Genomic DNA, 26511 nt, shown 5'->3' on the forward strand with positions numbered 1-26511 from the left:
AAGAAGTAAAGAAAAATTGTATTTTAAAACAACTTTTTTAACATGCATAAACTAGAAACACTCGTAATCGATAAAATAATGATCCTATAAATTAAAAAATCGGCGACCATTCAAATATAGCACTGAGTTCACTCAGTTTAGTAGCTCCAGAAAAATGGGACAGTCTTCTGTAATCTTCCTCTGCGCTCATCTTCTTCTTCTTCTCTTCTTTTCTCCATCAACTTATGCCTCTGCATCCGATGAGGCGGCGCTGCTGGCGAAGAGGCTCATCAGTGACCTCAATCTGTTCCCCGATGATGCCGTCAACTTCGTTCCCGTTGCTAATTCCTCGCTCCAACCGCGCAAGATCGTCGAGAAGCGCCTCAGGTTCCCGAACCTGGTTGCTTCGGATTCCGAGCCTTCGGTTGAGGATTTGGGTCACCATGCTGGTTATTACCCCATTGAGCATTCACATGCCGCTAGGTGCGCCTCTCGTGGACTCTATTTTATGTTTAATTTAGTTTCTGAGTTTGTCTTACACTTAGTTATACCCTTATTTCGTTTTGTCTTCTGCTTGTTTTAAGTTATACACTTTGCCATATGTGCCGTTACTCGGAAATGCTTGTAAATGAAAGTAGCATGGTTCTAATTTTGATTCAACTGATGAAATTGACTGTTAAGAGATTTTAGCAACAATTTTTTTAATTATGCACTCGTCAATTTTAGTAAATAAAAATAGTTTAATTTTAATAGAACTTGAAGAGTAAACCTATTACATAAATTCTCCATGCTTCTTGCTCATAAACTATCCTTCCTTCCTTCCTTGATTGTTTAAAAACTATTAAATGATATTTCTTATACATTACGGTAATTCGTTTAGTTTTTTTTTGAAAAATATTATATTGTACTATCTGATGTAAAAATAGTACAATGAAAACAGGAATAATTTGTTTAATTTCATAAAATCTGAGAAATATAATTGATGATATCAATGAATTTTAGTCTTTCAACTAATGCATACTAACTTACGAGGCTCATAGAACTAGAACTAACTTACGAGGCTCATTAACTCGTAACTTTAAGACATTATTTAACAATTTTTTCCCAAAACTATATAAAATTTTAGGAAAACAAACAAAAAAGAAAATATTTAAAGAGATAATATATAATTTAAACCCTAAAAACGCCAATTTCTGTTGCATTGAATCTGTTGGAAAAACTGAGGGAAAACAATAATTACATAGTTTTTTAGGAAAGTAGATCTCTATCCTTAAGGATTTATTTACTGTATATGCACAATTTTTCCAAGATACAAGAGGAAGTTCTTGAATATCTACAAGGATTCACAACTAGAAAGAATTACTCTATTAATAGAGTAGAAAAATAAATTGGATCATAGAATGATAAGAAAAGAGAGAAGAGAGAAGAGAGAAAATATATGTAGAATTTTTCTAATTGGAGAAAATATTTGTAGAATCTTCTAGTTTATTTTTCAGTATACTGTTTTCTTATTTCCCTTTTTTGGAATATTAGATTGTTACAAATAGGTGTAATGAGAATGTAATAGACATGAATGATAATAATAAAATTCATTCTCTTTTCAAGTCTTTCCATGGTGGAGAACTTAAGGTTTACAAAACAAAGAGATGGGAAAGAAATGAAAATCAAAGAGAAGATGTAAGCCCCCTCCCAAGGTTCTTGGCATCTGCTCTACAATCCAATTGAGCCTCCCATTCGTGTCTCCATCTTCAAATCAAAACCCATCTTCCTCTTCAACCTCAAAAGGGGGAAAACCATCATGGATGAAGGAGGAAACCCAAGGGGGAGAGGGAGAGCTTCTCAACACCCCAAACAACCTCCTAAAGCCTCTCCAAAGCATCTTGGGTGATTCTATTTGTGTAAAATGAGGAATGAATCAAAACCATCGCGAGAAGCATGATTAAGTACTCAATTTTTGACATGTTAGTGTTGTGACTGCTGAGTTTCGTCTCAATACCGCTGGATGCAATAAGATAAAACACGAACAAGGGTTCTCTATTAAACCATTGCCACCAACGTTAGTTCTATAGCACTAGGTGGCGCCCAACGCCATTTTTCACTGCCCAATAGTGGCTTTGCAGAAGCCTGTAGCACTTGACATCAACCTATGTAGGAGTGGGTGGCGCCCAATGCCAGTTTCTACAACCCAATGCTAGTTTCCATTGCCCAGTGCGATACCTCCCGTTTCCACTGTCCAAATTCATTTTTTCTTATCAAAATATGCTTCCTTGAGTTTTCGCTTATTTTCCTCCACCAAAAATACTTCTTCCTACTCACTTATTTAACACACTTAAAAGAGAGATTAGAAGTAAAATAAGCTCAAAACAACTAAAACACAACAAACTGCAAAAATATACTAAACTTAAGGATTAAACAAGATAAAAACTTCAAGGAATTAATTTTATTCAGTAAAACAAACACACCAAAACATGTAAAAATCAACGTTATCCGTTTCTCACTTTATTGTAGAAGGACATGGGTGACCATGTGTATAACAAACTGAATTTTATCAATGACATAAAATATCATGGACTAAATTGCTTATTAATTATCATTTTATTTAGGGACTTGAATGCTAACTGCGAGTGAGAAAAGTGTCAGCATGACACTTGGTTGCTAATTTGGACTTTTGTTATCAGACTCACTGACAATAGGACTAATTTCCCTAAAGGAAATATTATTTTAGGGACTTAAAGGCAAAGAGAGAAATTTCAAAGACCAATCGACTAGTGTCTTCAATTTTTAGGGACATGTTATGTGCTTCACTCGTTATGAATAGTTTAATTTGAGAAAACAATGAAATTTTTTTTGAAAGTAACTTATAATGAGGTGAGAGTTATTTTTAGGTGCCTTAAAGATGAAGAGAGTAAAACACTACAGATTGTCACTCTATTTTATTATGTAGAGGTGAATTGTCTATTTTTGTGAAATCGTTTTCTTACTATGGAGTACATTGTTTTCACTATAAATTGTAAGCTAATATGCAATTTAGTCCTCTCTAGTGGTAACTTTGTGTTGGTTTGCTCCTTGAGAGTTTTTGTCTATATAAGTCACTTTGTTGACGTATGGAATTGTTAGTAAGTTGAAAACTTGTTTGGGTAAACTTTGGACCATGTTGACACTTTTGAAGATCATTATCTATAGATGTGCACTTACTTGGGTCAAAGCAACACATGTTGCTACTTTTAGGGTCAAATTGTATTTAAATTGCAAAATTAAAATATAAAGTCTTGAACTTTGGGACAATTATAATTGCATGGGTTTGGTAAATTCCAACTAGCCTTCGAACCTTGTACATTTAAAAATTTATTGTGTTATGTTGTCGAGTTGTTTCATGAGCTTTAATAGTGTGGTCAATTATAGATTTCAATGAACAGTATATTTATGTCAGTTGTTTCTTGCATTTGGTTTGTTCTGCAGGATGTTCTACTTCTTCTTTGAATCACGTAACAGGAAGGAGGATCCTGTCGTTATTTGGTTGACAGGGGGACCTGGGTGTAGCAGTGAATTGGCTTTGTTTTATGAAAATGGCCCTTTCAAAATTGCTGATGACTTGTCTCTTGTTTGGAACGAGTATGGTTGGGACAAGGTATTTGATATTCACTTTATCAATGTTATATGTGCATGTGTGTATGCAGGTGATGGAAACAATCTAAAATCTAATTTTGAATGAATTCATATTGCTTCTTGAGGGACAGCTGCCCACACCTTAGGCTCCATTGCATGGGTTATAAGTTCAAAACCTTCTTATTGGAGTATGTTGACATGACAAAATTTAAAATCTTGAGTTATAAGAATGAAAAAAAGATTTTTTTATCTTGAAAACTATTTAAAACCAAATAACACATTAATTAATGTGAGTCTTATAAGATTCTTCAATTAATGTAAAAATGACAAGAAGGTCTTGAAAGTTACGTGACAGGAGGAGACCCACTAAAGGTAAATTAAGATCTCATAGAATGACTTTTACAATCAAATTTAGGAATCTCAATTGACTTAGGATTCAAGTTTAAATTAATATATTTTTGTGACTATTTATACGTGTAAATGTTCTTGTTGAGATGGAATAGACCCCACAAGACCGAACCAAACACATCTTACCTTTCTGAATTCTTTTGTGAGATCCAATCTTGATTACCTTGGAATATTATTCTTGTTCTTCTTGTTTGAAAGAGGGGAAGGTGCATACAAATACATTTCAACCCTCTAGTCAGCAAGGAATTTGGGTGAGGCAGTAAATGCTCCATAAAACCTTGTCAATACTTGGCAACGTAGTGTATTTGTAGTATTTTAATGAGTCTTTTACCTAGATGGGCCTAGGTTGACTAAATCCATTTGTCTTAATTCCTAATTAGCATTTGATTCTTTGATAACGTTATTTTGATATCCAAGCCCTTTTGGGTCTTTTCTTTTTAGTTTTTGTGAATAATGGAGAAGATTGGGAGAAATCTCCCTTGTGTATTTTGCATACACATAGGGTAGTTTATTTATAATGTAAGATATGGGCCAAGACCCTTAATACAGAATGGGCTTAGCCCAATTAACATAAACACACATCTTAACATCTAACAGTTTTAATTGAATGGCTATTATGTTTACATACGACAATGGCGTGTCCAAATTTACTACAATGATGGCAAGCAATCTTTAATAATTTTCTTAATTGTTTCTTACTTTTACGGTCATAGCTTAGACCAGCTTTATTTGTGACATGCTTGAAGTTTGAAAACAAAAAGGTTTTGACCTTTGGAGCTTAGTAAATTTTGAAATATCATGCTTACAACATGATATTTTTCTTTCTCAACTTTTAACTTTCTCAGCATCTTGTGTGAGATTCTATTCTAGACGTGACATCTTCTTCATCAGACAATAAAGATTTGATCTTGAGTTTGAGTCTTCTCATTCTGACAAAACTAGGTTATAAAATAAGGATTGTACTCACTTATATACTATAAATTAACCTTATTTCTAGTTAATGTGTAATAAAGTTTGATGATGACGATAAAACTGAATCATAAAAGAAGAGAGAAACCAGTTGTATGGCTGAAAAGTGCAAGATTATAATTTTTACTCTGAAAAAGTACATCACTAATTTGTTCTATAGCAGAACATATAAAAGGGAAGAGGAAGTTACGTAACAGTTGAGAGAGGTTTTGGAGCACTTCAGACTTGTGTAACTGCCTATAATTATTAATAGTCTAGAAAAATAAAAATAAATAAAGACACCTGAAACATAAATAAAATAAAGTACAGAAAATACATAAAAAATACAACACTCTAGATAAATAGATAATGTGGAATCTCATGTTGAGGCATGGACATCTTGTGCATGGAATTGGATATTTGTGGGTGGTCAAACAACAACCTGATAGTGGATGACATGATAGACCTAATTAATTTTGCTATGATAGACTCATACCATATTAAGAAATGAGTTTAAACTTAACTCATCCTTACAAAACTCACTTGTAAGGTGAGGATTGCTCTTATTTGTATACTATAAACTGAACTTATCTTTAGTTGATGTGGGATTTCCAACTTTCTTGAATCTTGGTTTATTTCTTGAGCTTGGGGCACTCTGTCTTAATGTGCCATGGCTATCTGCATTCATAGCATATGACCTCTTGATCATCTTCAACCTTCTTCTATTTTTATAAATCTCTTGTTGCCTTGGCCTGTTTGTTTGAGCACTGCCTAAACTTGCTTCACATCCATGATATATCCTCACTATTTGAGTTTTCTGACTCACCACAGAAGTATCACTCTCCTCCTCGAGAAATTTCAAACCATAGTTTCCTTGCATTTGTTATGAGTTTGCTTTGAAGCAGGTCTTGCTTGGAGGTCTTTGTCATGCTATTGTGGCCTCCTTTTGATTATGATCTTGGAGATGCATTTCATATACTTTTAAGATTCCTAAGAGCTCATCCCATGTGGGCTTCTTCAAGCCACGACCACCTATATGACCGTGGTTTTGGGTTCGCGCACCTTAGGCATGTTGTATAGCAACTTCAGCTTGATTTATGCCTTGAAGAAGCTTTGTTCTAAAGCTTCAAATTTGTTCACAAGAACTTGCAATGTTCCAAATATGTTGACACTCACCATCCTTCATGGTGAATACTCATACTGACACGTGAGGGTGACTACTTTCCTTAGTTGACCATCCTAGTTTCTAATGTAGTTTATCTTGAGATAGTCCCAAATCTCCTTGATTGTTTTCAACTTGTAAACTTTCTCATATTCATTTTTTGATAACGCACAAATAAGTGTGTATTTGGCTTTATTGTTCAACTGCATGTAGTCAAACTCCTCTTTTGTCTTGTCTTTCTTCCTTGGTGATGATTCTCCATTGCTTATAGTGTGAGAAATTGATGTACATCTCCTTTATCGCATCAATGCATCCTTGCTTTACCAAGACAACTTCCATCTTTTTCCTCCATAAGTTGAAGTCATTCTCACAAAAAAAACTTCTCAATGTCACACTTGGTGGCCATGTCTTCAAACCTTGTGTTAGATTCCTTTATGCAAGGAACCAAACAGCAGCAAATAATACTCACACACTCAACAGTATAAGGAATATGTATGTATATGTATTGATATTTCCTCTGTAATGATAAGAAAAGATGAATACAGGTATCTCACTCTCCCCCAAGGAAGCCTCCCTTCCTCCATTGGCCAAGAGGTCCAGTCTGAATTCCAAAATCCTCAATAATCTACCTCTCTCAAACTATTTGTTATTTATACTCTCTCACTCTTCTAACAAACTCACCCTCTCTCCTCTAACTGATTTCCCCTCTACCCGCCACTAACTCTCTCTTCTTTTATTCCTCCTCACATACACTTTTAATTGTCTAACATTACCCTCCTCCCCAAGATCAACCTTGTCCTCAAGGTTGAAATCAGGGAACTGCTGTCGAATGTATTGTTCCTCTTCCCAAGTAGCTCCATCCAACCCCCCTTCTTGCCATTGTATTAGAACTTGGGGAATTTCCTCTCCTTGTTGCGGCTGGTTCCTGCGCTCTAATACCTTTAGAGGTGTGTACATAGGGCTGTCAACCTGCAATTCAGTGGGAAGATGCCCTTCCACCGAATGATCCCCTATAGCTAGCTTCAATTGGGAAACATGAAAAACAGGGTGGATTCTTGATGTTGTAGGTAACTGCAAGCGAAAAACAACTGGTCCTAATTGTTTCTCCACCAAAAATGGTCCATAATACCGTGCAGAAAGTTTTGGGTGTAAGCGTGTGGCCACAAAAGTTTGTCTATGAGGCCGGATTTTCAAGAATACCCAATCTCCCTCCTTGATCTTGGTGTCCATTCTCTTCCTGTTGGCATAGTGGGTCATCTGATCTTGAGCTCTGGCCAGATGATATTTAAGTTGTGTCAAAGCCTCATCTCTTGTTTGTAAGTCTTGTGCAACGGCTTCCACCACTGTTTCTCCAGGAATGAAACGTGTGAGAGTTGGAGGGGGTCTTCCATACACAGTTTCAAAAGGTGTGCATTTTGAAGCTCCTTGGTAAGTAGTATTGTACCAATATTCCGCCCAAGGCAAGACTGTACTCCAATTTTTTGGTTGTTCAGAACTAAAACAACGCAAATAAGTTCCCAGCACCCTATTCAGCACCTCCGTTTGGCCATCTGACTCTGGATGATAAGCAGTACTCATGTTCAGCTGAGTTCCCTGCAGGCGGAAAATCTCCTGCCAAAAAACACTCATGAATGTTGAGTCGCGATCACTTACAATGGTCATGGGTATCCCGTGAAGCCGAATCACTTCCTTCACCAACAATGCAGCGATGGATCTGGCTGTATAAGGGTGTTTGACTGGGATGAAATGACCATATTTGCTAAGTCTGTCCACCACCACCAATATAGTATCAAACCCATGAGATTTGGGTAATTTTACAATAAAATCCATACTAATCTCCTCCCAAATGGCTTTGGGTATTGGTAAAGGTTGCAACAATCCTTGGGGAGAAGCTGCCAAGTATTTATGTTGTTGGCATACTAGACATGCAGCCACAAAATCTGTAACAGTTTTCTTCATTCCTATCCAATGCAAAGATTGGGCCACCCTTCTATAGGTTCTGTAAACCCCAGAATGCCCTCCCGTGACACTACTATGGAATTCAGCCAACAAGCGAGGGATCCAAACAGATTTTGCTGATAAGACAAGTCTCCCCTTGTAATGTAATCTTCCATGCTCCAACGTATAAGCTAGATGAGAGTTAGGGTCTACCCTTAAGTCCTCCAACACTTTCTGCAAACTCTCATCTTTTTCCACCTCCTCCATGATCTCTTGAAATTCAAGCCAATATGGTCGTGATATCATCCGTAGCATCTTATCTGTTTCTTCCTCCTCCATGCCTTTTCTGGATAACCCATCCGCCACATGATTGGAAGCACCTGTCCTATATTTGATTTCAAATTCGTACCCCAAAAGTTTAGCTAGCCAATTTTGTTGACTTTGAGTTGTAATGCGTTGTTCCAGTAAATAACGCAAACTCTTCTGGTCAGTAAAGACAACAAACTTCTGACCCAATAGATACGACCTCCAATGTTGTATAGCAAGCACAAGTGCCATTAATTCCTTCTCATAAATGGACTTGGTTAAGGAAGAGTCAGATAACGCCTTACTAAAGAAGGCTATGGGTCTGTTTTTCTGGGACAAAACAGCTCCAACACCTGTACCCGAAGCATCACATTCTACAACAAAGGGTTGCTCAAAATCAGGGAGAATCAACACTGGAGCTGTAGTCACTGCCTCTTTAAGCTTCTGCAGTGCCATGGCCCCCTCTTTAGACCATTTAAACATTCCTTTTTTCAACAATTCAGTAAGGGGTTTAGCCATTTTCCCATAATCTCTAATGAACCTGCGATAATACCCAGTTAACCCAAGGAACCCTCTTAACTCCTTGATGTTTCTGGGTTCTGGCCATTCCAAGACAGCTGCCACCTTCTCCCTGTCCATCTCCACCCCTGCTGCCGATATCTTGTGCCCCAAATATCTCACTTGTCTTCTCCCAAATTCACACTTTTTTTTTGTTTGCAAAAAGTTCATGTCCAGCCAAGACTTTTAAGACTTGAGTGAGGTGTTGAGAATGCTCCTCCCAAGTCTTGCTATAGATAAGTATATCGTCAAAAAATACTAACACGAACCTCCTCAATAGCGGCCTTAAAACTGAATTCATCATGTCCTGGAATGTGGCTGGTGCATTTGTTAATCCAAAGGGCATCACAAGGAATTCATAATGCCCTTGATGTGTCCGAAAAGCAGTTTTTGGAATGTCTTCCCTCTTCATTCTTATTTGATGATACCCAACCTTTAAATCAATTTTAGAAAAATATGACGCACCTTGAAGTTCATCCAGCAGCTCCTCAATGACTGGAATGGGATATTTATCAGCCACTGTTACTCTGTTCAATGCCCTATAATCCACACAAAACCTCCAACTTCCATCCTTCTTTTTCACCAATATTACAGGACTAGAGTAGGGACTGTTACTGGGCCTGATAATGCCCAAATTCAACATCTCTTCCACCTGACGCTCTATCTCATCCTTCATTCCATGAGGGTACCTGTATGGCCGCACATTGACGGGCTCACTACCCTCTTTTAAAGGGATTCTGTGATCCACTCTCCTCTCGGGTGGGAGGCCTTGGGGGTCTCGGAATACCCCTTCAAAAGCATTCAGAATTTGTTCCAGCTCTACCTCCTCCTCTTGCATTAAGCCACTCTCTTCCGTCTTCTCATCCACCAATTCTGTTTGGCTTAAGCTCCATACTAAAGACAGCATTTCAATCCCTTTTTCTTTTATAAGAGCTTCAGGAGTCACTACCCTACGTGTCAATGATGGATCCCCCTTTACCTCCACTTCTCTTCCTCCATGCGCCACCTTCATGATGAGCTGTCCCCAATCTACTTTGATTTCTCCTAGGGAGGATAACCAGGTCATTCCCAATATTATGTCCACACCGCCTAATTCAAAGAGATATAACTTATCTCTAACTTCTAAGTTTTCTAATAACACCGAGACTCCTGTGCAATACCCGCTGGTTTCTTTCCTTTGTCCATCCCCTAAACATACTTTATAAGGGCGTGTGTCGGTGCACTCCAGACCCAGTGCTTCCACCAATCGGGTGGATATAAAACTATGGGTAGCTCCACTGTCAATAAGCACCAGAACTTTCTTCCCCTGCACCCAACCTTGCAGCTTCATCGTGTTCGATTGCGAGAGGCCACCCGCGGACAATCCCGACAACTCCATAGTCTTCTGTTCTACTTCGACACTTGCCTTCGCTTCTTCATCTTCATCCTCCTCTGCCAAGATCATCACCCGCATGCTCCGTTCAGCGCAACGATGACCTGGACTGTAAGGTCCGCCGCAGTGGAAACAACGTCCTTCTTCTCGCCGTTTCATGTATTCTTGATAAGGCAGGGTCCGAATGCCTCGTCCCGCGGTTCCTCCTCCACTGTTACCAGCCTTCGAAGCCACAGTATTCGCACTAACGTCCTTCTTCATTCCTTGCCCTCCGCCGCCATTCACCGATCCCTCTGACGGTCCGCGAAAAGTTTCTGTCGTCGCCACCGTCCCTGAACTCGCGGAATATCTTCCCCACGTCGCTCCGCTTCTTCCTCCCACTCCACTACTTCCTCGCGACGTCCATCCCACTTGTTCGATGTCCCTAGCTCTCTCCATTGCCGTCAACAAATCGCGTGGGTCATGCGGTCTCACAGCATTTCGTAATCCCTCCTGCAAACCCGCGAAAAAATATCCCAGCAATTGGTCTTCGGTTACTCCGGTCGCCTGCGCCACGAGTACCTCGAACTCCTGGATATACTCATCGACGCCCCCTCTCTGTCGCACCGCGGCCAACTTCTCAAAGACGGTTCCCCTAATTAATCCGCCGAACCTCCTCGTCAACGCCTCCGTGAACGCCTTCCATGTTGGATGTCGGGTTTTCTTCCGCCAGAAGCGGAACCAGTAGTTAGCGCTTCCGTCCATGCATATATACACTAACTTCATCTTCTCTTTCTCCGTCACTCCTTGTATGTCAAAAAATTTCTCAGCCTTCGCTATCCATCCCGTTGGATCAGTACCTTCAAAAGTTGGAAGCTCAACTCGCTTCATCCAACTGCGTTGTACGTCGTTCCGGTCCTCCTCCGATTCTTCATCAGAGCTCTCTGTCGACCTTCGTTCTCGATCACCCTGGACGGAATTTCGACTCCCCTCAGAACTCCTATCACGGGTTCCAGAACGTCTTCCGAGGGCTCGTCGAAACTCGAGAGTCATTGCTCGCATTTCTGCCTTCAACTCCTCCATCGTCGACTCCACAGCCACCATTCGCCCCTCCATTCTTCTCTGATCACGCGCACTCCTCTTCCCTCCGAAATGATCCGGCAGGTCGGACCAAATCTGTTAGATTCCTTTATGCAAGGAACCAAACAGCAGCAAATAATACTCACACACTCAACAGTATAAGGAATATGTATGTATATGTATTGATATTTCCTCTGTAATGATAAGAAAAGATGAATACAGGTATCTCACTCTCCCCCAAGGAAGCCTCCCTTCCTCCACTGGCCAAGAGGTCCAGTCTTAATTCCAAAATCCTCAATAATCTACCTCTCACAAACTATTTGTTATTTATACTCTCTCACTCTTCTAACAAACTCACCCTCTCTCCTCTAACTGATTTCCCCTCTACCCGCCACTAACTCTCTCTTCTTTTATTCCTCCTCACATACACTTTTAATTGTCTAACACCTTGCTGTTCTTAACTTACTTCCTCTTGTTCCTCATAGATGCACCAATTGTTAGGTTCACTTAATAATAACAAGAACACACAAGAACAAGAGTGAAAGGAACCAATTGTATCATAACAAAAGGTTCTATAAACATAGTACGTATGAACACCATGTACTCCAAAGAGTAACAAGTCTCTGTATATAGAACTTAAGGATATCATAAAACTATTAAGACAAAACATCATCTAATATGGGTGGTAAACAATAGATGGTCTAACTAAACACTTCTAGACGTTTTCTTCTAAACGATCTTCTGTTTTCTTCATTAGACAATCATGATTTAGAGCCTAGATAACAGCTGGGATATAATTTTTAAAAACAATTTGAAATGATCTACTATGTTTTATTAAACTAGTGAATTGTTATTATAATAGATTTGTCATTTACAGACAATGAGATCACTTGATCAAATAACATCAAGTTCGTTATTGAAATCTGTTACGTACCTGAGTACGTAAACTAGCCAAATACACCCTTTCACACTCTCACACACGTAATAGAACAATAAACTAATAACAATGGATGAATGAATCTCTTTTATTGATGGTAATATCTGAATAAACAAGGGTAAACAATAATTGGGAGCATAACCTCCTTCAATTACTTTGGGAGCATAACCTCCCTCACAAGACAATAATGTCTGTCACAAAACTCAATAATCAAAAGCCTGTCTTTAACCCTGGACTCTAACCTTATTTATATTAATTATTTCCCGCCCAACTCTTATTAAATATTCCTCTAGAATATATCTGCATTTAATATAAATATCCTTATATTTAATATTTAATATTTAATATAAATATCCCTATATTTAATATAAATATCTCTCCGTATATTATCCTAGCATATATCCTTAATTATAAATATCTTATATTGAATATTTTCCTAAATATATATTTATTTACTCTAATTAACTTATACTAAATATTCTCTCTGCTCATATACTTTCCAACCCTTATTATTACCCCTACCTTAGATCGTAACAAAATCACTCATTGGTATGCTGTTATTTGATGTCTTTTTAATGGTCATAATTGGAGCTCTTTCTTTGAAGTGACTATTGAATAATTGTTAAGGTTTTATTTTTGTACATTATGATCTCTTATGATCTCTTAAGGATTCAACTGTCATACTGAACCAAACCAATTTAATTTGCTTGTTTTTTAAATTTATACCTGTAAGAAAATATGGTTTTTCAATATGTTTTCACGTATAGAGTTGTCTTCAGTGATAATGTCTTGATGAGGATAAAAGCAAACATGATACCCAGTTGTCATAACCTTATACTGCTTCTGCAGGCTACGTTTCATGTAAAATTTTTTTATGGGAAGTAAAGTGTCAGAATCCCATTATTCATGCTGCAGATAATATTTCCCTGTACAATTTTAATTACATAATTAAGAGATTTAATTGCATTCTCTTTTTAATGGATGACTGTATATTTTTTGTTTATTGTACATGATTATTGATCCTGAATTGTAGGGATGCGTTATATCCATCATATATTGAGATTTTCAGCTATTATGCCTTTTTATTGATATAAGAGCAATTGCTCCTCTATGAACAATATTAGAAACAGTTTTTTCTGACATTAAGTTTATTGGTAATCTTGTAGGCATCAAACCTTTTGTATGTTGACCAACCAACTGGAACTGGCTTTAGCTATAGTACTGATTTGCGCGACATTCGTCATGATGAAGATGGTGTCAGCAATGACCTGTATGACTTTATTCAGGTACATGTGTTTGCTGCGGAATAGGAATATTAGTTATGTAATTTTCGTATAAGGTTCACTTATTACGTTTTTATTTGAGTAAATTATAATTCATTTCATTAAGAGATACTAAAATTACACTTCCTTCTCTTATTTTAAAATATACACCTGATATAACTAATTGTCATCAGCATATTATGTATACTTCTGTCAATACTCATCATAATCGCAAGAGAATCTGTGAACCATGGGTCAGACCAAAAATTAACCAATCTGTCATTACCAAATTGCCAAACATTGTTTTCCTTTATTTGAGAATAATTTTTCTTTATATTTTCCCATACAGAAGAAATAACAAAAAGTTACCATAGAATCATTTTTCCAAAGAACTCTAGCTGCAAGAATTTTGGACCAATCCATGTCTTTCTTGATGTATTCACATCAAAGATTAACCATGTAATCTTCGTTTATTTCTGTTGTTGATCACAATCAAACACCACCCTCTTGATAACCCAAACATAGCTTTTCCCTGGCTTCAACAACCGTCTTATTAGTAGTGATGTTGTTATGTTCTTGAGTTTGAAACCTAATTAATCACGATCACCGTAGGCAGAAAAGATAATAAAAGAATGAATTTTTCTTATTAATGGTAATAAAATTCTCTGAATAAACAAAAGTAAACAAGGATAATTGGGAGGATAGCCTCCCTCATAGGACTGTAACCGCCTGTCAACAAACTCTAATAAAAAACATACCCCTCACAATATAATCTAGCTCTATTTATATTAAATATTTTCCTAGAATATGGCTCTATTTACTATAAATATCTTATACTGAATATTTCCCTATAATATAGCTCTATTTACTATACTTATTTTATATTGAATATTTCCGTAGAATATAGCTCTATTTACTATAATTATCTTATACCGAATATTTCCCTATGATATAGCTCTATTTATTATAATTATTTCCGGCCCATCCTAACTGCTACAACAGTTAGGCGTATCGATCGACTCCATTTCTTCATCTTTTTTCAGTGTTCGGCATCGAACCCTCACCACCTTCAGTTGTTCGGCTCGATTCCTTACCGCCTTCCATCGTTCGGCTTGACATCTCCCTGCTTTCCACCATTCGGTGCCCTTCTTCTTCGCCCTCACCGTCTTCCACCTTTCGGCTCGATCTCTCCCCGCCTTCCACCGTTCAGTGTCCTTCTTCTTCTCTCATATACTTTCTTCTTTTCTCGTATACCTTCCAACCCCTAGCATTATCTATTACCTTATATCCTATCATTACACCCCGCTGTAGAACAACCTTGTCCTCAAGGTTGGAAACGGGAAGATTGATGTCATGGCTCCTCTTCATCCTCGTGTTATCATATGAAGGGAACCCACTAGCTATAGCCCTCCAATTCAGGTCTGAAGGCTTGGGTGATGGCAATTCCTCCTCCAATGACTCCCCTTCTTCCTGGATCCTATTAGCTTCCAGCATTCTGGACACCTTTTTTCCAGAATTGTAGGCCTTGAGAAAATGGTCTTCGAGGTCTTTCCATACTTCAAACAACTCTCTCCCCTTTGTAGGTGTATCAAGAACTGCAAGCTCCCTTTTCTATTTGCTGGCCCACTCTTCACAGAATCCATCCTTCTCTCTGGGGCATTGATTCTTCCATCCACCGTTCCCTCCAAAGCCTTCATTCTTCCTTCCATCACGCTTCTCTCCCCATGATCCAGCCCTCCTCGCCCGTTTGGCTCCGACCGTCCTCTTCCGTTCGGGTCCGTCTATCCTCTCCCGTTCGGGTTCGTCCTCTCCCGTTTGGTTCCAACAGTCCTTTCACGTTTGGATCCGGCCGTCCTCTCTCGTTCGGGTCCTATAGTCTTCTTCCGTTCGGGTCCGACAATTCTCTCTCGTTTGGATCTGACAGTCCTCGCACGTTCGGATCCGACAGTCCTCTCCTATTCGGTTTCGGTCGTCCTCTCACGTTCGGATCTTGGTCGTATTCTTCCGCGGTCCCCGATTGCTTACTGGCCACCAACCTTTTGAAGATTGTACCCTTGTTCCGTTCTCCAAATCGCACCACTACTGCTCCCTTCAGACCTTCCCAAGAATGATTCTTGGCTTTCTCCTTCCAGGCTCTGAACCAGTAGCCAACGCTACCCTCCATACTAATGTCGGCTAGGCGCACCTTTTCCTCCTCTGCCACACCTTGCGACTCGAAGAATTTCTTTGTCTTAGAGATCCACCCCAACGATCAAACCCTTCGAAAGTGGGTAGTTCTACCCCTTCTACCCAATTAGGTTGGCCGTCTCCTCGGTCTTCATCTAGTTTCTCCTCCGAGCTCTCCCTTCTCCTCCTTCGATTCTCGTTAATAGACTCCTGGCTTCCATCCAAATTTCCTTGTCCCACACTTGTAGAGCATGGGAAGTACCCACTTGGCCTGCCATTTATCAACCCTGAAAGTTTATCTGATTTTAGAATTAGAAGAATCCAATATCAAAAGATATCATTGAAACATTTGCTTTCAAAACAGAAATGAGGAAATTCCAATCAATGGGGGTGTGAAAAGCTTTTCTGATATCAATTTTGATTGCTATGTTTGCAGAAGGCCACTTCTTGTCTGAAAGGTTTATAGCTTCTGAGGTTGTGCCGATGCAGTCAATGATGCTCTTACCAGGAATGAAAGGAGAGACAAGTTTGCCTACAACCAAAGCTAATCTGTCCGTTAAAATCTTAGAAATAGTCTTTGGAATTAAAATAATGTGATTATAGTGGTAACTAGGAAGCATCCATTAATCTCCAAAAATCTGCAAAACTGAATTGAATTGATCAAGAAGAATGATATCCCACAAGTTTGATAAAAAAACACCAGAAAAACCATTTGAACCAAGAGCACTGTAAGAGGAAATGTTGAAAACAGCTTGTGTAACTTAAATTAAAGTAGGCTGCTCTGTAAGAAAATGATTATCCATTTCTGTCAATAACTCAGGAATAACATTAGTGATATTATGTACGTTAGAGCCTATATTAGTGTAGAAAAAAAAATCTGTTGGAAATGATTTGCCACTGGTGCCTCAATGTCAACCCACTATCAATGGCCAAAATATCATTATGGAAGTTGTAATCCTAAATGTCTTTATATCAAGATTTCTTTCTTACATTAGTGCTACAAGGATTTCTTTTGAAGTTGCTGTTAGAGAAAGTGCGTTTTGGAAGCCTTGTTGGTCATGATGGCCTCTACCAGTTTCCTGACTTACTACATTTGTTCTTTGTATTTTCTGACAAGTTTCCTATCTTGTTCTTCAATTTCATTGTTTGTGATATGTTCTCTATTTTGAAGTCATTACTCATAGTTCACAATATCTTTGGTGTGGAGCATTTGCCAAGCACCACTATAAAGTATCACCTCGTGACAAAAAAAGTTAAAATGAGCCGCCTCTTGTGTGAAAAACTTGAGTATGACATTTTATAAACAAAATCATATAACTTAAATTGATGAGCGTGCAATAAAGCCTATAAGATTTCTGTGTCACAAAAGGTTAAGTTAATGTACATCAGCATGTGTTTGAGAAGAGTGTATCTAGTTAAAGCATTAGATGTTAGCAGGGTTAATCTGATCAATTGTACGGTTAAAATTATTTCCTATCACCAGAGTATCATGTAAGCAGGGGATTGTTCTTGCCTTAGATTTCTTTAGCCTTATTCCTCTATGATATTTGTCACTTGTGTTTTGAATTATGCATATGCCAAAAAGTCATGTGAAGTAAAACAATCAAGGCACAGGCGAAAGAAAGTGAGAAGTTATCAAGCATCCGTAATAGATTTAGATTAGATGTTCCCATCAACCATGCCCCATCTTTGGTTTTGTCATCATCACTACCATATTTAGCATCTTGTCTCAATCTGTGTACCGTGCTTAATGAAGTCTCTTCATGATCATTTAAGTGGGAGCCTCTATACTGACCCAGCCCTTGAGAAATAGGATTTTGGCTGTCAGAATAAGGATTGTCCATACTGTATTAAAAATAGTCAATTTGACCATGCAGCTAATCCACACTCTTGTTTCATTGATACTCAAGCCTCAAACCTTCTGAAGAATTCTAAGCCATCTAATCCGTATGAGGGCTTTCAAAATGCTAAAATTTGATTTTACACATCATGGCTAACACGTGAAACAAATTTAGTTGGAGAGAAAATTTAAGAACAGATTACCCAAATAACGAAAGAATTTTGGATGTCATGCCTAAAATTTAGAGCAGGTTTATATCTGCACACACGTGTGTGTATCACAGTGCAGGGAAGTAAGAGTGATATATATGTACAGACATAGTAAAACTGATGTTAGATTAAAAAACTGTATTAACAGTTAATTTCTTTTTCCCTCAGGCCTTCTTTGCAGAGCATCCTCAATATGCAAGAAATGACTTCTTTATTACAGGTGAATCATATGCTGGACACTACATTCCTGCTTTTGCAACACGGGTCCATCGGGGCAACAAAGCTAAAGAAGGAATTCATATAAACCTGAAGGTTTGTAACATCACGTGATAAACCAATCTAACTTTCTCTGACAGAATTTCATTGAAGGAATGAATAATTTCTTATCTTACTATTATTGTTTGAACAGGGATTTGCCATTGGTGATGGACTTACTAACCCTGCAATTCAGTATAAAGCCTACCCAGATTATGCATTCGAAATGGGAATCATTAAGAAGGCTACACGAAACCGCCTTAACAAAGTACTGGTTCCAGCCTGTGAATTGGCTATAAAACTATGTGGTAATATACATTTTGGCTTTTTACCTTTTTACAGATGTTACATTTCTTGTCACGTTGGAATGTGTGTAATGAGGGCTATGATGGGTTGAAGAGTCCAGCTACCGAATGCTTGAATTTGTTGGATTGATTTTTTATGCTCCTACAAATCATTTCCAGTATTAAACCGTATTTGAAATAATGGACAACATATCACTTTTTTTTTTTATAAAAGTTCCATTTAACATTCAACCTGAGTTGACCTTTTGCTCATGACATCTGCATGACCTGGATTTATATCCAATGATAACGTTTAGTAGACAATCTAAACTTTTAAAAGTGCGTAAATTATAGTGATTTTGGTGGGGAAGCATATTTTCTCGATTAAGACCAAAAGACGTAGAAGAGAGGAGTTTACAACATTTCTATTGAATGGAATAGAATAACCTTATTACGGCTGATTTTCAGCGGGGGTACTGATAGTAGCTGAGAGTTGGGGGCAGTTACGATAATTATTTGTAGAAAGTAGAAACAGTATTTTTTTTAAAATATCTAATATTTCAAAATATAAATTGGAAGGTCTATCAGTTAGAAGTCCCATTTTTCTATATTATGCATCAAAACCCATATTCCTTGTACACAAACTATTATTTTTTAATATATAATTATCGTAAACTTTACTAACAATTTGGTATTTGTGAATTATTTTGAAGTCTTATGAAATCCACGGACAACTCTAGGTATGGAAGTGTATAGTAAGATTACAAGTTTGGTTATTGTTAGATATATTATATCTTTTATCTTTTAGTTAGTTTGTTATTATTTCTCATTTGTATTTTGGGCTTAGCCCATATTTCTTGTATTATAAATAGAGAACCCTATGTGTGTATTTAACACAAGGGAGATCAATCTAATATATAGTTTTTCACTATATTCAACATGGTATCAGAGCAAGTTCTCTGATCCTCTTCTGGTGGTCTCTGCTATCTGCCGGCGGCCGGCCGCCATGGCCGTCGGCAGTCCCTAAAATCTCAGTGGGCAGTCCATTTTTCTTCTTAAATCTGTGCCACAGTCAGCACCAGTCCAGACCCAGTGTGCCACTGCTGTCGCCGCCACTTTCCGCTGCCGTCACTGCTAACTCCGGCCACCGTCACCGCCGCTGCCGCCGCCGGCCACCGTCACAGATTCGACGGGTGACCTGCGGATCTGGACCGTCTCTTCGAGCGACGGCCAACCACGCCAGTTTCGAGAGCCACCTCTCAGTCACGCGCCGCCACGCAGCGCTTCTTTCCGGCCAGTCCGCCGCCGCCTTGTCGCCGGCCACCGTCACAGTTCCGTCCGGCGACCACTGGATCCGGTTCGCCACTTCACGCGACGACCAACCCCACCGGTGCCGGCGTCTGACTCTTTCCCGCGCGCCGTTTGCCGCTGTCCCGCGCCGTTGCCGCTGTCCAGGCGCCGTTTGCCGCTGTCCAGGCGCCGTTTGCCGCTGTCCAGGCGCCGTTTGCCGCTGTCCAGGCGCCGTTTGCCGCTGTCCAGGCGCCGTTTGCCGCTGTCCAGGCGCCGTTTGCCGTTGTCCAGGCACCGTATGCTTCCAACCACTGTAGGCCCCCATCACCTCGTCAGTTAGTGATGGCAGTCCCTGTAGTTTTGTCGCTTCCAGCCACTACAGGCCCCATCCGTCAGTGATGGCAATTTAGTCCCTACAGTTTTATAGCAGTCAACTGCCGCTATCCGCTACAGTCGCTACCGCCTCAGACAGACGCAACTGCGTCAGTTCTTCTTGGGCTAGAGTTTAGCCCGATCTTCTTGTGATACACGGCACTTGGGAGTTGTCCAGCAAAGAATTTTGGACCTCCAACGTATCTTTGGATCTTTGATGTCTTTGTTTCAGCATTGTAGCTTAATATTTTGTTTTGTTTTAGTGGTCCAGCAACTGTGATATTCCACATTTCCGCCGTTCACACTGAGGGGGAGTATGTTTCCAAGACACTGCAAGTCACATATATGTGGGTGTAGTCCCTGCAGTTTTGTAGATTTCAGCTACTACTGTTGATCCCGTCACCCATCCATCATTGATGAGGATTTAGTGTAGTCCCTGCAGTTTTGTAGCTTTTAGCTTTCAGCTACCACTGTTGATCCCGTCACTCTTCCATCATTGATTGGGAATCAGTCCTTGCAATTTATCATTGTCCACACGGCTCTCCTTCATCCACTTTTGAAGTTGAAGTTTCACAAGCTGCTGTTAGTCCATCTATGTTTGCCTCACACTCTTGAAGACAAATCATCTAGTTCAACACTGAGTTCATCTATTCCAAGCTTAGTTCATACAAGTTGTATGCTCCAGCTTGAGGGGGAGTGTTAGATATATTATATCTTTTATCTTTTAGTTAGTTTGTTATTATTTCTCATTTGTATTTTGGGCTTAGCCCATATTTCTTGTATTATAAATAGAGAACCCTATGTGTATTTAACACAAGGGAGATCAATCTAATATATAGTTTTTCACTATATTCAACAGAAAACCCACTTTCTAATATGATATCAGAGCCATGGTTAGTGCCTATCCTAGCGAGTTCTAAGTGGGCATTCTATTCTTCTATTCCACCCGCAATCGGGCCGCTATTGGACCACCCAATTTCTACTATCACGCACGAGATGTCTATACCTCGGCGTGAAGGGGGTGTGTTGGAAGTCCCACATCGACTAGAGATAAGGCCAATTTATAATATATAAGTGAGGTGCAAACCTCACCCTAAAAGCCGGTTTTGTGGGGTTGAGTTAGGCTTAAAACCCACTTTCTAACATGGTATCAGAGCTATGGTTAGAGCCTATCCTAGCATTATTGGTTGTTTGTTGGGCATATTGTTCCACCCATTATCGGGCCGCTATTGGACCACCCATTAATGTCTAATCTCACGCTCGAGATGTATATACCTCGGCGTGAGGGGGGTGTGTTGGAAGTCCCACATCGACTAGAGATAAGGCCAAATTAAAGTATATAAGTGGGTGCAGACCTCACCTTACAAGCCGGTTTTGTGGGGATGAGTTAGGCCTCAAGTCCACTTCTAACAGTTATTTCTAGCGATCATGTAAGGTAGCTATTGTTCTGATCAAGTAATCATTCTCACAGGAAGTAAAAGTCAAGATCACTGCCTGATTTTCACTGAAAAACAGTGCTTTCACTTCTTTGGAGCCTTCTGGTTTGCCTGTTAACTCTATAATATTTGTTTTATCCTTTCAGGCACTAACGGAAAAACTTCCTGCGTGGCTGCATACGTAGCTTGCAATCTCATATTCAGTGACATCATGTTGCATGCCGGAGACACAAATGTGAGTAAAGAAACTTTTCTGGTGTTGGTTGACAGCTGACTTTGTCACGTTTAGTTAAATTGATTTATTCCCCTCTCTACAAGTAGGCAAGCAGATAATTAACCATTTTCCAAGCAAAAGATCTTTTGTATAAACACCTTAATTGTTTCTTAGTTGTGGAATTTCATGAAATATGTTAAAAAAAAGTCATTTATGCTACTAACATATCAGAAAGAAACTCATCCTTATATTTATGGTCATTTGGATCTTGAAGCAATGTGTCAGTATATTCATTACTGTCACCGGCAACTAAATATACTTACGCTGCAGTACTATGACATCAGAAAAAAGTGTGAGGGGAGCCTTTGCTATGATTTTTCAAACATGGAGAAGTTCCTGAACCAAAAATCTGTTCGGGACTCACTGGGGGTTGGGAAAATTCATTTTGTTTCGTGTAGCACTGAAGTTTATATGGCCATGTTGGTGGACTGGATGAGGAATCTTGAAGTTGGTATTCCTGCCCTTCTTGAGGATGGAATCAATTTACTTATTTATGCCGGGGAATATGATCTAATCTGCAACTGGCTTGGTACGTATTTACTCTTGTCAAGATAAAGAAAAGATGGACTTCGAATTGAGTGATGGACACCTTGTAATGAATTTTAAGATCTATTGAGAAATTAAATATTCATATTTATTATACCTTGCAATGAATGAATTAATGGTCCTTTTCTTGGCAATGAGTAGGTAATTCAAGATGGGTTCACGCCCTGGAATGGTCTGGTAAGAATGAATTTACAAGCTCACTTGAAGTTCCTTTCGTTGTTGATGGGTCAGAAGCCGGATTATTGAAGAGTTATGGACCTCTGAGTTTCCTTAAGGTATTCTTTTCTTTCTTACCCACATAAACTTATTAACACTTGCACTATGAAACTTTCGAATATGGTGAAAAATATATATGAATTAATCTTCTTTGTGTTGAATATATATAATATTATATATATATATATATATATATATATATATATATATAAGGTCCTCTATTTATAATAGAAGAAATATAGACTAAGCCTAAAATACAAATAAAAAATAATAACAAACTAGCTAAAAAAAAAGATAAAGATAATATAACTAACAATCTCCTTAAGTTAGTGCATATGAATCATATGTATCAAGCTTGTTACTAATATAATCTATAAAGATTTAGTGAAAATATTTGCTTTTGTACTCAAGTGACACCAAATTGTTAATGGTTTGCGAAAATGACTTAGAAAACGAAATATCAACACAAAAGACTCCCTAGAACAACAAATCTAAGAGGTTGCTTCATGTAAATCTCTTCTTGAAATCACCATTGAGGAATGTATTGTTGACATCTGGTGGATAAAGATGTCATTGTTGAAGAACCACCACGACTATAAATAAACTAACAAAAATCATCTTTACCATGGAAGAAAAAACATATATAGACAGGTCAAATACAATGGTGACTAAGGGAAGTCAGAAAAGACGGCAGCGGAAGAAGCCATGGATGGACAGGAGAGAGAAACCTTAAAAGTTCGAGATTTTCTAATCAAGGCACCTGAAAAAGGAAAAAGAACGACCTTGATGCTCTTAATAGCTTTGCCTGAGAGGAGATGGAATGTGTGACCATGCATTATGAACTTGAAAGAGGAAAAAGAGTGACTTCGATGCTCTAAATCGCTGCCTAAGAGGAGACGAGACATGCCACACGCACGATGGAAAAGGAACATATCCACAACTTCAAAAGGCGCTGAGAGTGCGTAAGAGCTCCAATGAAGGCGTTAGTGACAGCAAGGTGGTCACCTGACTGAGACGATAAAAACTGTGTGATCATCGGTCGAAACTGGATCTCCAATAGTGATAGTGGTAGACAATGGCGGTAGATGATGATAGTAGACAACGGTGTTGTCGATAGCGGGAGATGGCATTGTTGTAGTGACAAAGGCAAAAAAAAAAAGTTTCTTCAAAAGAACTTTAAGCTTTAGATACCATGTTGAATATAGTGAAAACTATGTATAGATTAATCTCCTTGTGTTAAATATACACATAGGGTCATTTATTTATAATAGAAGAAATGAGTTAAGCTCAAAATATAAATAAAAAATAATAACAAACTAACTAAAGATAAAAGATAAAGATAATATATCAAACAAAAACTATCAATACCATCTTGAATAGGCCATACTCTACATAAGCAGGAAAGTATAGATTACCTTCTTTAACATTGTCTTGTGTGTGAGATACCCCAAAACTTTTAAGATATACGATACTAGCTGTGTGCTATTTACCCCAATTTTAACTTTATACACAAATTAAAGGTGATAAAGGTTGAAAAGTTAACTAGTGCTTTCAATGTTAATTATTCGGACATGTTGAAATTAAGGGCGATTGATTTACACTAATGAATAACCATTTTGTGCGGGTTAATCGAACTGCTATGTTCAAATTTAAATTCGTGCTTGTGCAGTGCTAACACCAAACTTAACAAGTTAAATACACCATTTATTTATCAAATTCCTTTTTGACTCTGCACGTGATCAGTGAAAATGTTTATTCAGTTCAAAATCTTCTGTGACCAAAACAGGTCCATGATGCGGGTCACATGGTTCCAATGGACCAGCCCAAGGCTGCATTAGAGATGCTGAAGAAGTGGACTAATGGAAGCCTTTCTGAATCTCGAGCTCAAAAGGAAAATTTGGTTGCTGAAATGTGATCTCTTTTATTACTTAATTAATTAGTCTTGCAAAAGGAAATATAACATAAATGAGAAAAAAATGCAGTGAAGTGGGAGAGACCAAAATAGCTAGTTTGCGGAATGTTGTACATCTCCCAAACTCGGACAATTTCTAAATGATATTGTACTGTAAGTTTCTATCGTGGACTAAAACTAATAGTCTAAAGGATTTCCAAATTTGTTGCTTTACATGCTTATTTTTGTTTCATACAGCAGATTCATATGCGTAAATGTGAAATATATTTCTTATTTCTCATTCAGTTATTGCCTTGAACTATGGTATACTTGAGTTTCACTTTTGAGCTATGAAAATCTGGTAGTGGAAACTATTTACTTAGACAAACACCTGAAAATAGGAGCAGTATTCACCCAAAGATGTAACCTGTTTCTTTTTTTTTATCAAGCTGTAATATTTCTGGCTTAATCCAATCTTATATCCGGTTTGAGTTAATAAACTATCTTGATATAAAGTAAAAGATGCATAAAAACGTAATAAATAAAGAACATTAGCCTACCTAAATGTTACACTTTCTCCTTAACCAGTTTCTACATTAAACAATTATATGTCTTCTGTTTCTTTCATATCTATATTTTACAAATCCAAAACATCATCAATTGCAATTAATTAATTACAACAAACTAAATACTACTATGAATTATTTTTTATTGTCCTTTAGCTTTCTACGTCCTATGTCACTCATATATTTGTTATCTTTAAGCTTTGAGTTGTATCATTGGTCTTGCATTTTGTACATAAAAATATATTCTCTCTTTGTTTTTATTTTGGAATCGTATTTATAATACATTCTCAACGTTTAGATTCTAACTTATTGATTCAGGGGAGTATATTTTTTCTTTATACCGCAGTACATTTTCTTTTATATTTCACTCACCCAATAATGGTTCTTCTTTACAATTATATTTCTTTATATTTAAAATCATGTATTTATTTTGAAAATTTAAATAAGTATATGAGAATAAAAATAAAAGTGTACAGTAAAAAATTTCTTTTTTCTATCTGTAATAAAGAATTAATTGAATAAAAGAAGTACTTGGAATGCTTTAATTCATTTGCAAACAAAAGAAAAAAAAATTAAAAATACAAATACGGAGATTATTTAGCACATTTAAAACAAAATGGAAAAATATGTTCTCTTTGTAGTCTTACTCATGTTTTCATGTACAAACAAAGATCCATTCAGTTTCAACCTAAGCACCTTTGCACCTATTGCCTCACTTCAGTATCCTACAAACATGACCTTCAACTTATGGCTTCTACAGGCAGTACGAGAGTCACCACTTGCTCTCTAGACCAATTTGGGGTGGCTTACAAGGTTTTGTTGTAATCTAAAATGCTTGAAGTGTTGTATGGATAGGCAATGTTGTACAATGCTAATTCCAACTTACTTACTACATATATCTCACACTTTGCTTTTGTTACTCTATAGTTGAAGAATATATGGGCTAGTGTTTCTTCACTTATTTGACACATAATACATCTCCTACTTTCTACATCTATCCCTTTATGATACAAAATATCTTTTGAAGCTATCCTGTTTTTGCATCACTTTCCAAGCAAAAATGTTGTGATGGAGTTACTTTTAGTTTCCATGACATGTTAAATGTCTTTGCATCTTCCCCACCTTCATCCTTCCTATGTCCATTTATTGATGGTAACAATTGTGCAAGCTGGTATTAAAAGAGGTTGAAATCGGATATATGCTATAATCCACTAATATTATAAACTAATTTATTACATGCATGGACTTATCTAACTTTAATTGATTTGCTACATACTTTTAATGAGATACAACTATTGGAATCAAATGAATTAGCTTGTGTCCAAAATACACAAGCTAAACATTTTGTTAAGTATGTAACACTTTAATGATAGTAGACAATTAATTAATAAAACTGTTATATTTTTATTAAACTTTGTTTGGGACATTACTACTATGCACTGTTGAATTATTGAATTATTATGTAGCTGTAAAATGAATTTGTATATGAAAATTTGTAGAAAAGTGTGGCTTTATCATAAATCAATCATCATTATAGAAACAAGGTTTAATACTTTGATTCCAACTTTTAGGGGTTTGGTTCAAAGTGATTCTACCTTTTAAAAAAGTTCAGTAAGGCCCCATATTTCGTT

At 37.7% G+C, this 26511-nt stretch overlaps 1 protein-coding gene across 1 annotated transcript; it reads left to right on the top strand.

Annotated features, from left to right (window-relative positions):
* The first annotated feature begins 120 nt into the window (after window positions 1-120).
* LOC124838823 (serine carboxypeptidase-like) lies at window positions 121-24619 on the top strand. The gene is made up of 9 exons (XM_088095947.1): window positions 121-462; window positions 3439-3607; window positions 13440-13559; window positions 17919-18062; window positions 18160-18313; window positions 21534-21622; window positions 21932-22190; window positions 22349-22482; window positions 24210-24619. Exons 1-9 carry the CDS (start codon window positions 155-157, stop codon window positions 24336-24338), a joined length of 1506 nt encoding a protein of 501 aa, XP_087952073.1. The 5' UTR covers window positions 121-154; the 3' UTR covers window positions 24339-24619.
* Window positions 24620-26511: the final 1892 nt, after the last annotated feature.

Source organism: Vigna umbellata, chromosome 8, assembly GCF_029865625.1.
Source record: "Vigna umbellata cultivar VRB3 chromosome 8, Vumbellata_1.0, whole genome shotgun sequence".
In the NCBI taxonomy this organism is placed as follows: domain Eukaryota; kingdom Viridiplantae; phylum Streptophyta; class Magnoliopsida; order Fabales; family Fabaceae; genus Vigna; species Vigna umbellata.

What these genes read in the sequence shown, in the direction of transcription:
- LOC124838823 (XM_088095947.1), top strand. Translation starts at nt 155, where the DNA reads ATGGGACAGTCTTCTGTAATCTTCCTCTGCGCTCATCTTCTTCTTCTT. An exon ending in ATTGGCTATAAAACTATGTG is followed by an intron (nt 18,314 to 21,533) that starts GTAATATACATT and finishes TTATCCTTTCAG; the next exon opens with GCACTAACGGAAAAACTTCC. An exon ending in GACCTCTGAGTTTCCTTAAG is followed by an intron (nt 22,483 to 24,209) that starts GTATTCTTTTCT and finishes TGACCAAAACAG; the next exon opens with GTCCATGATGCGGGTCACAT.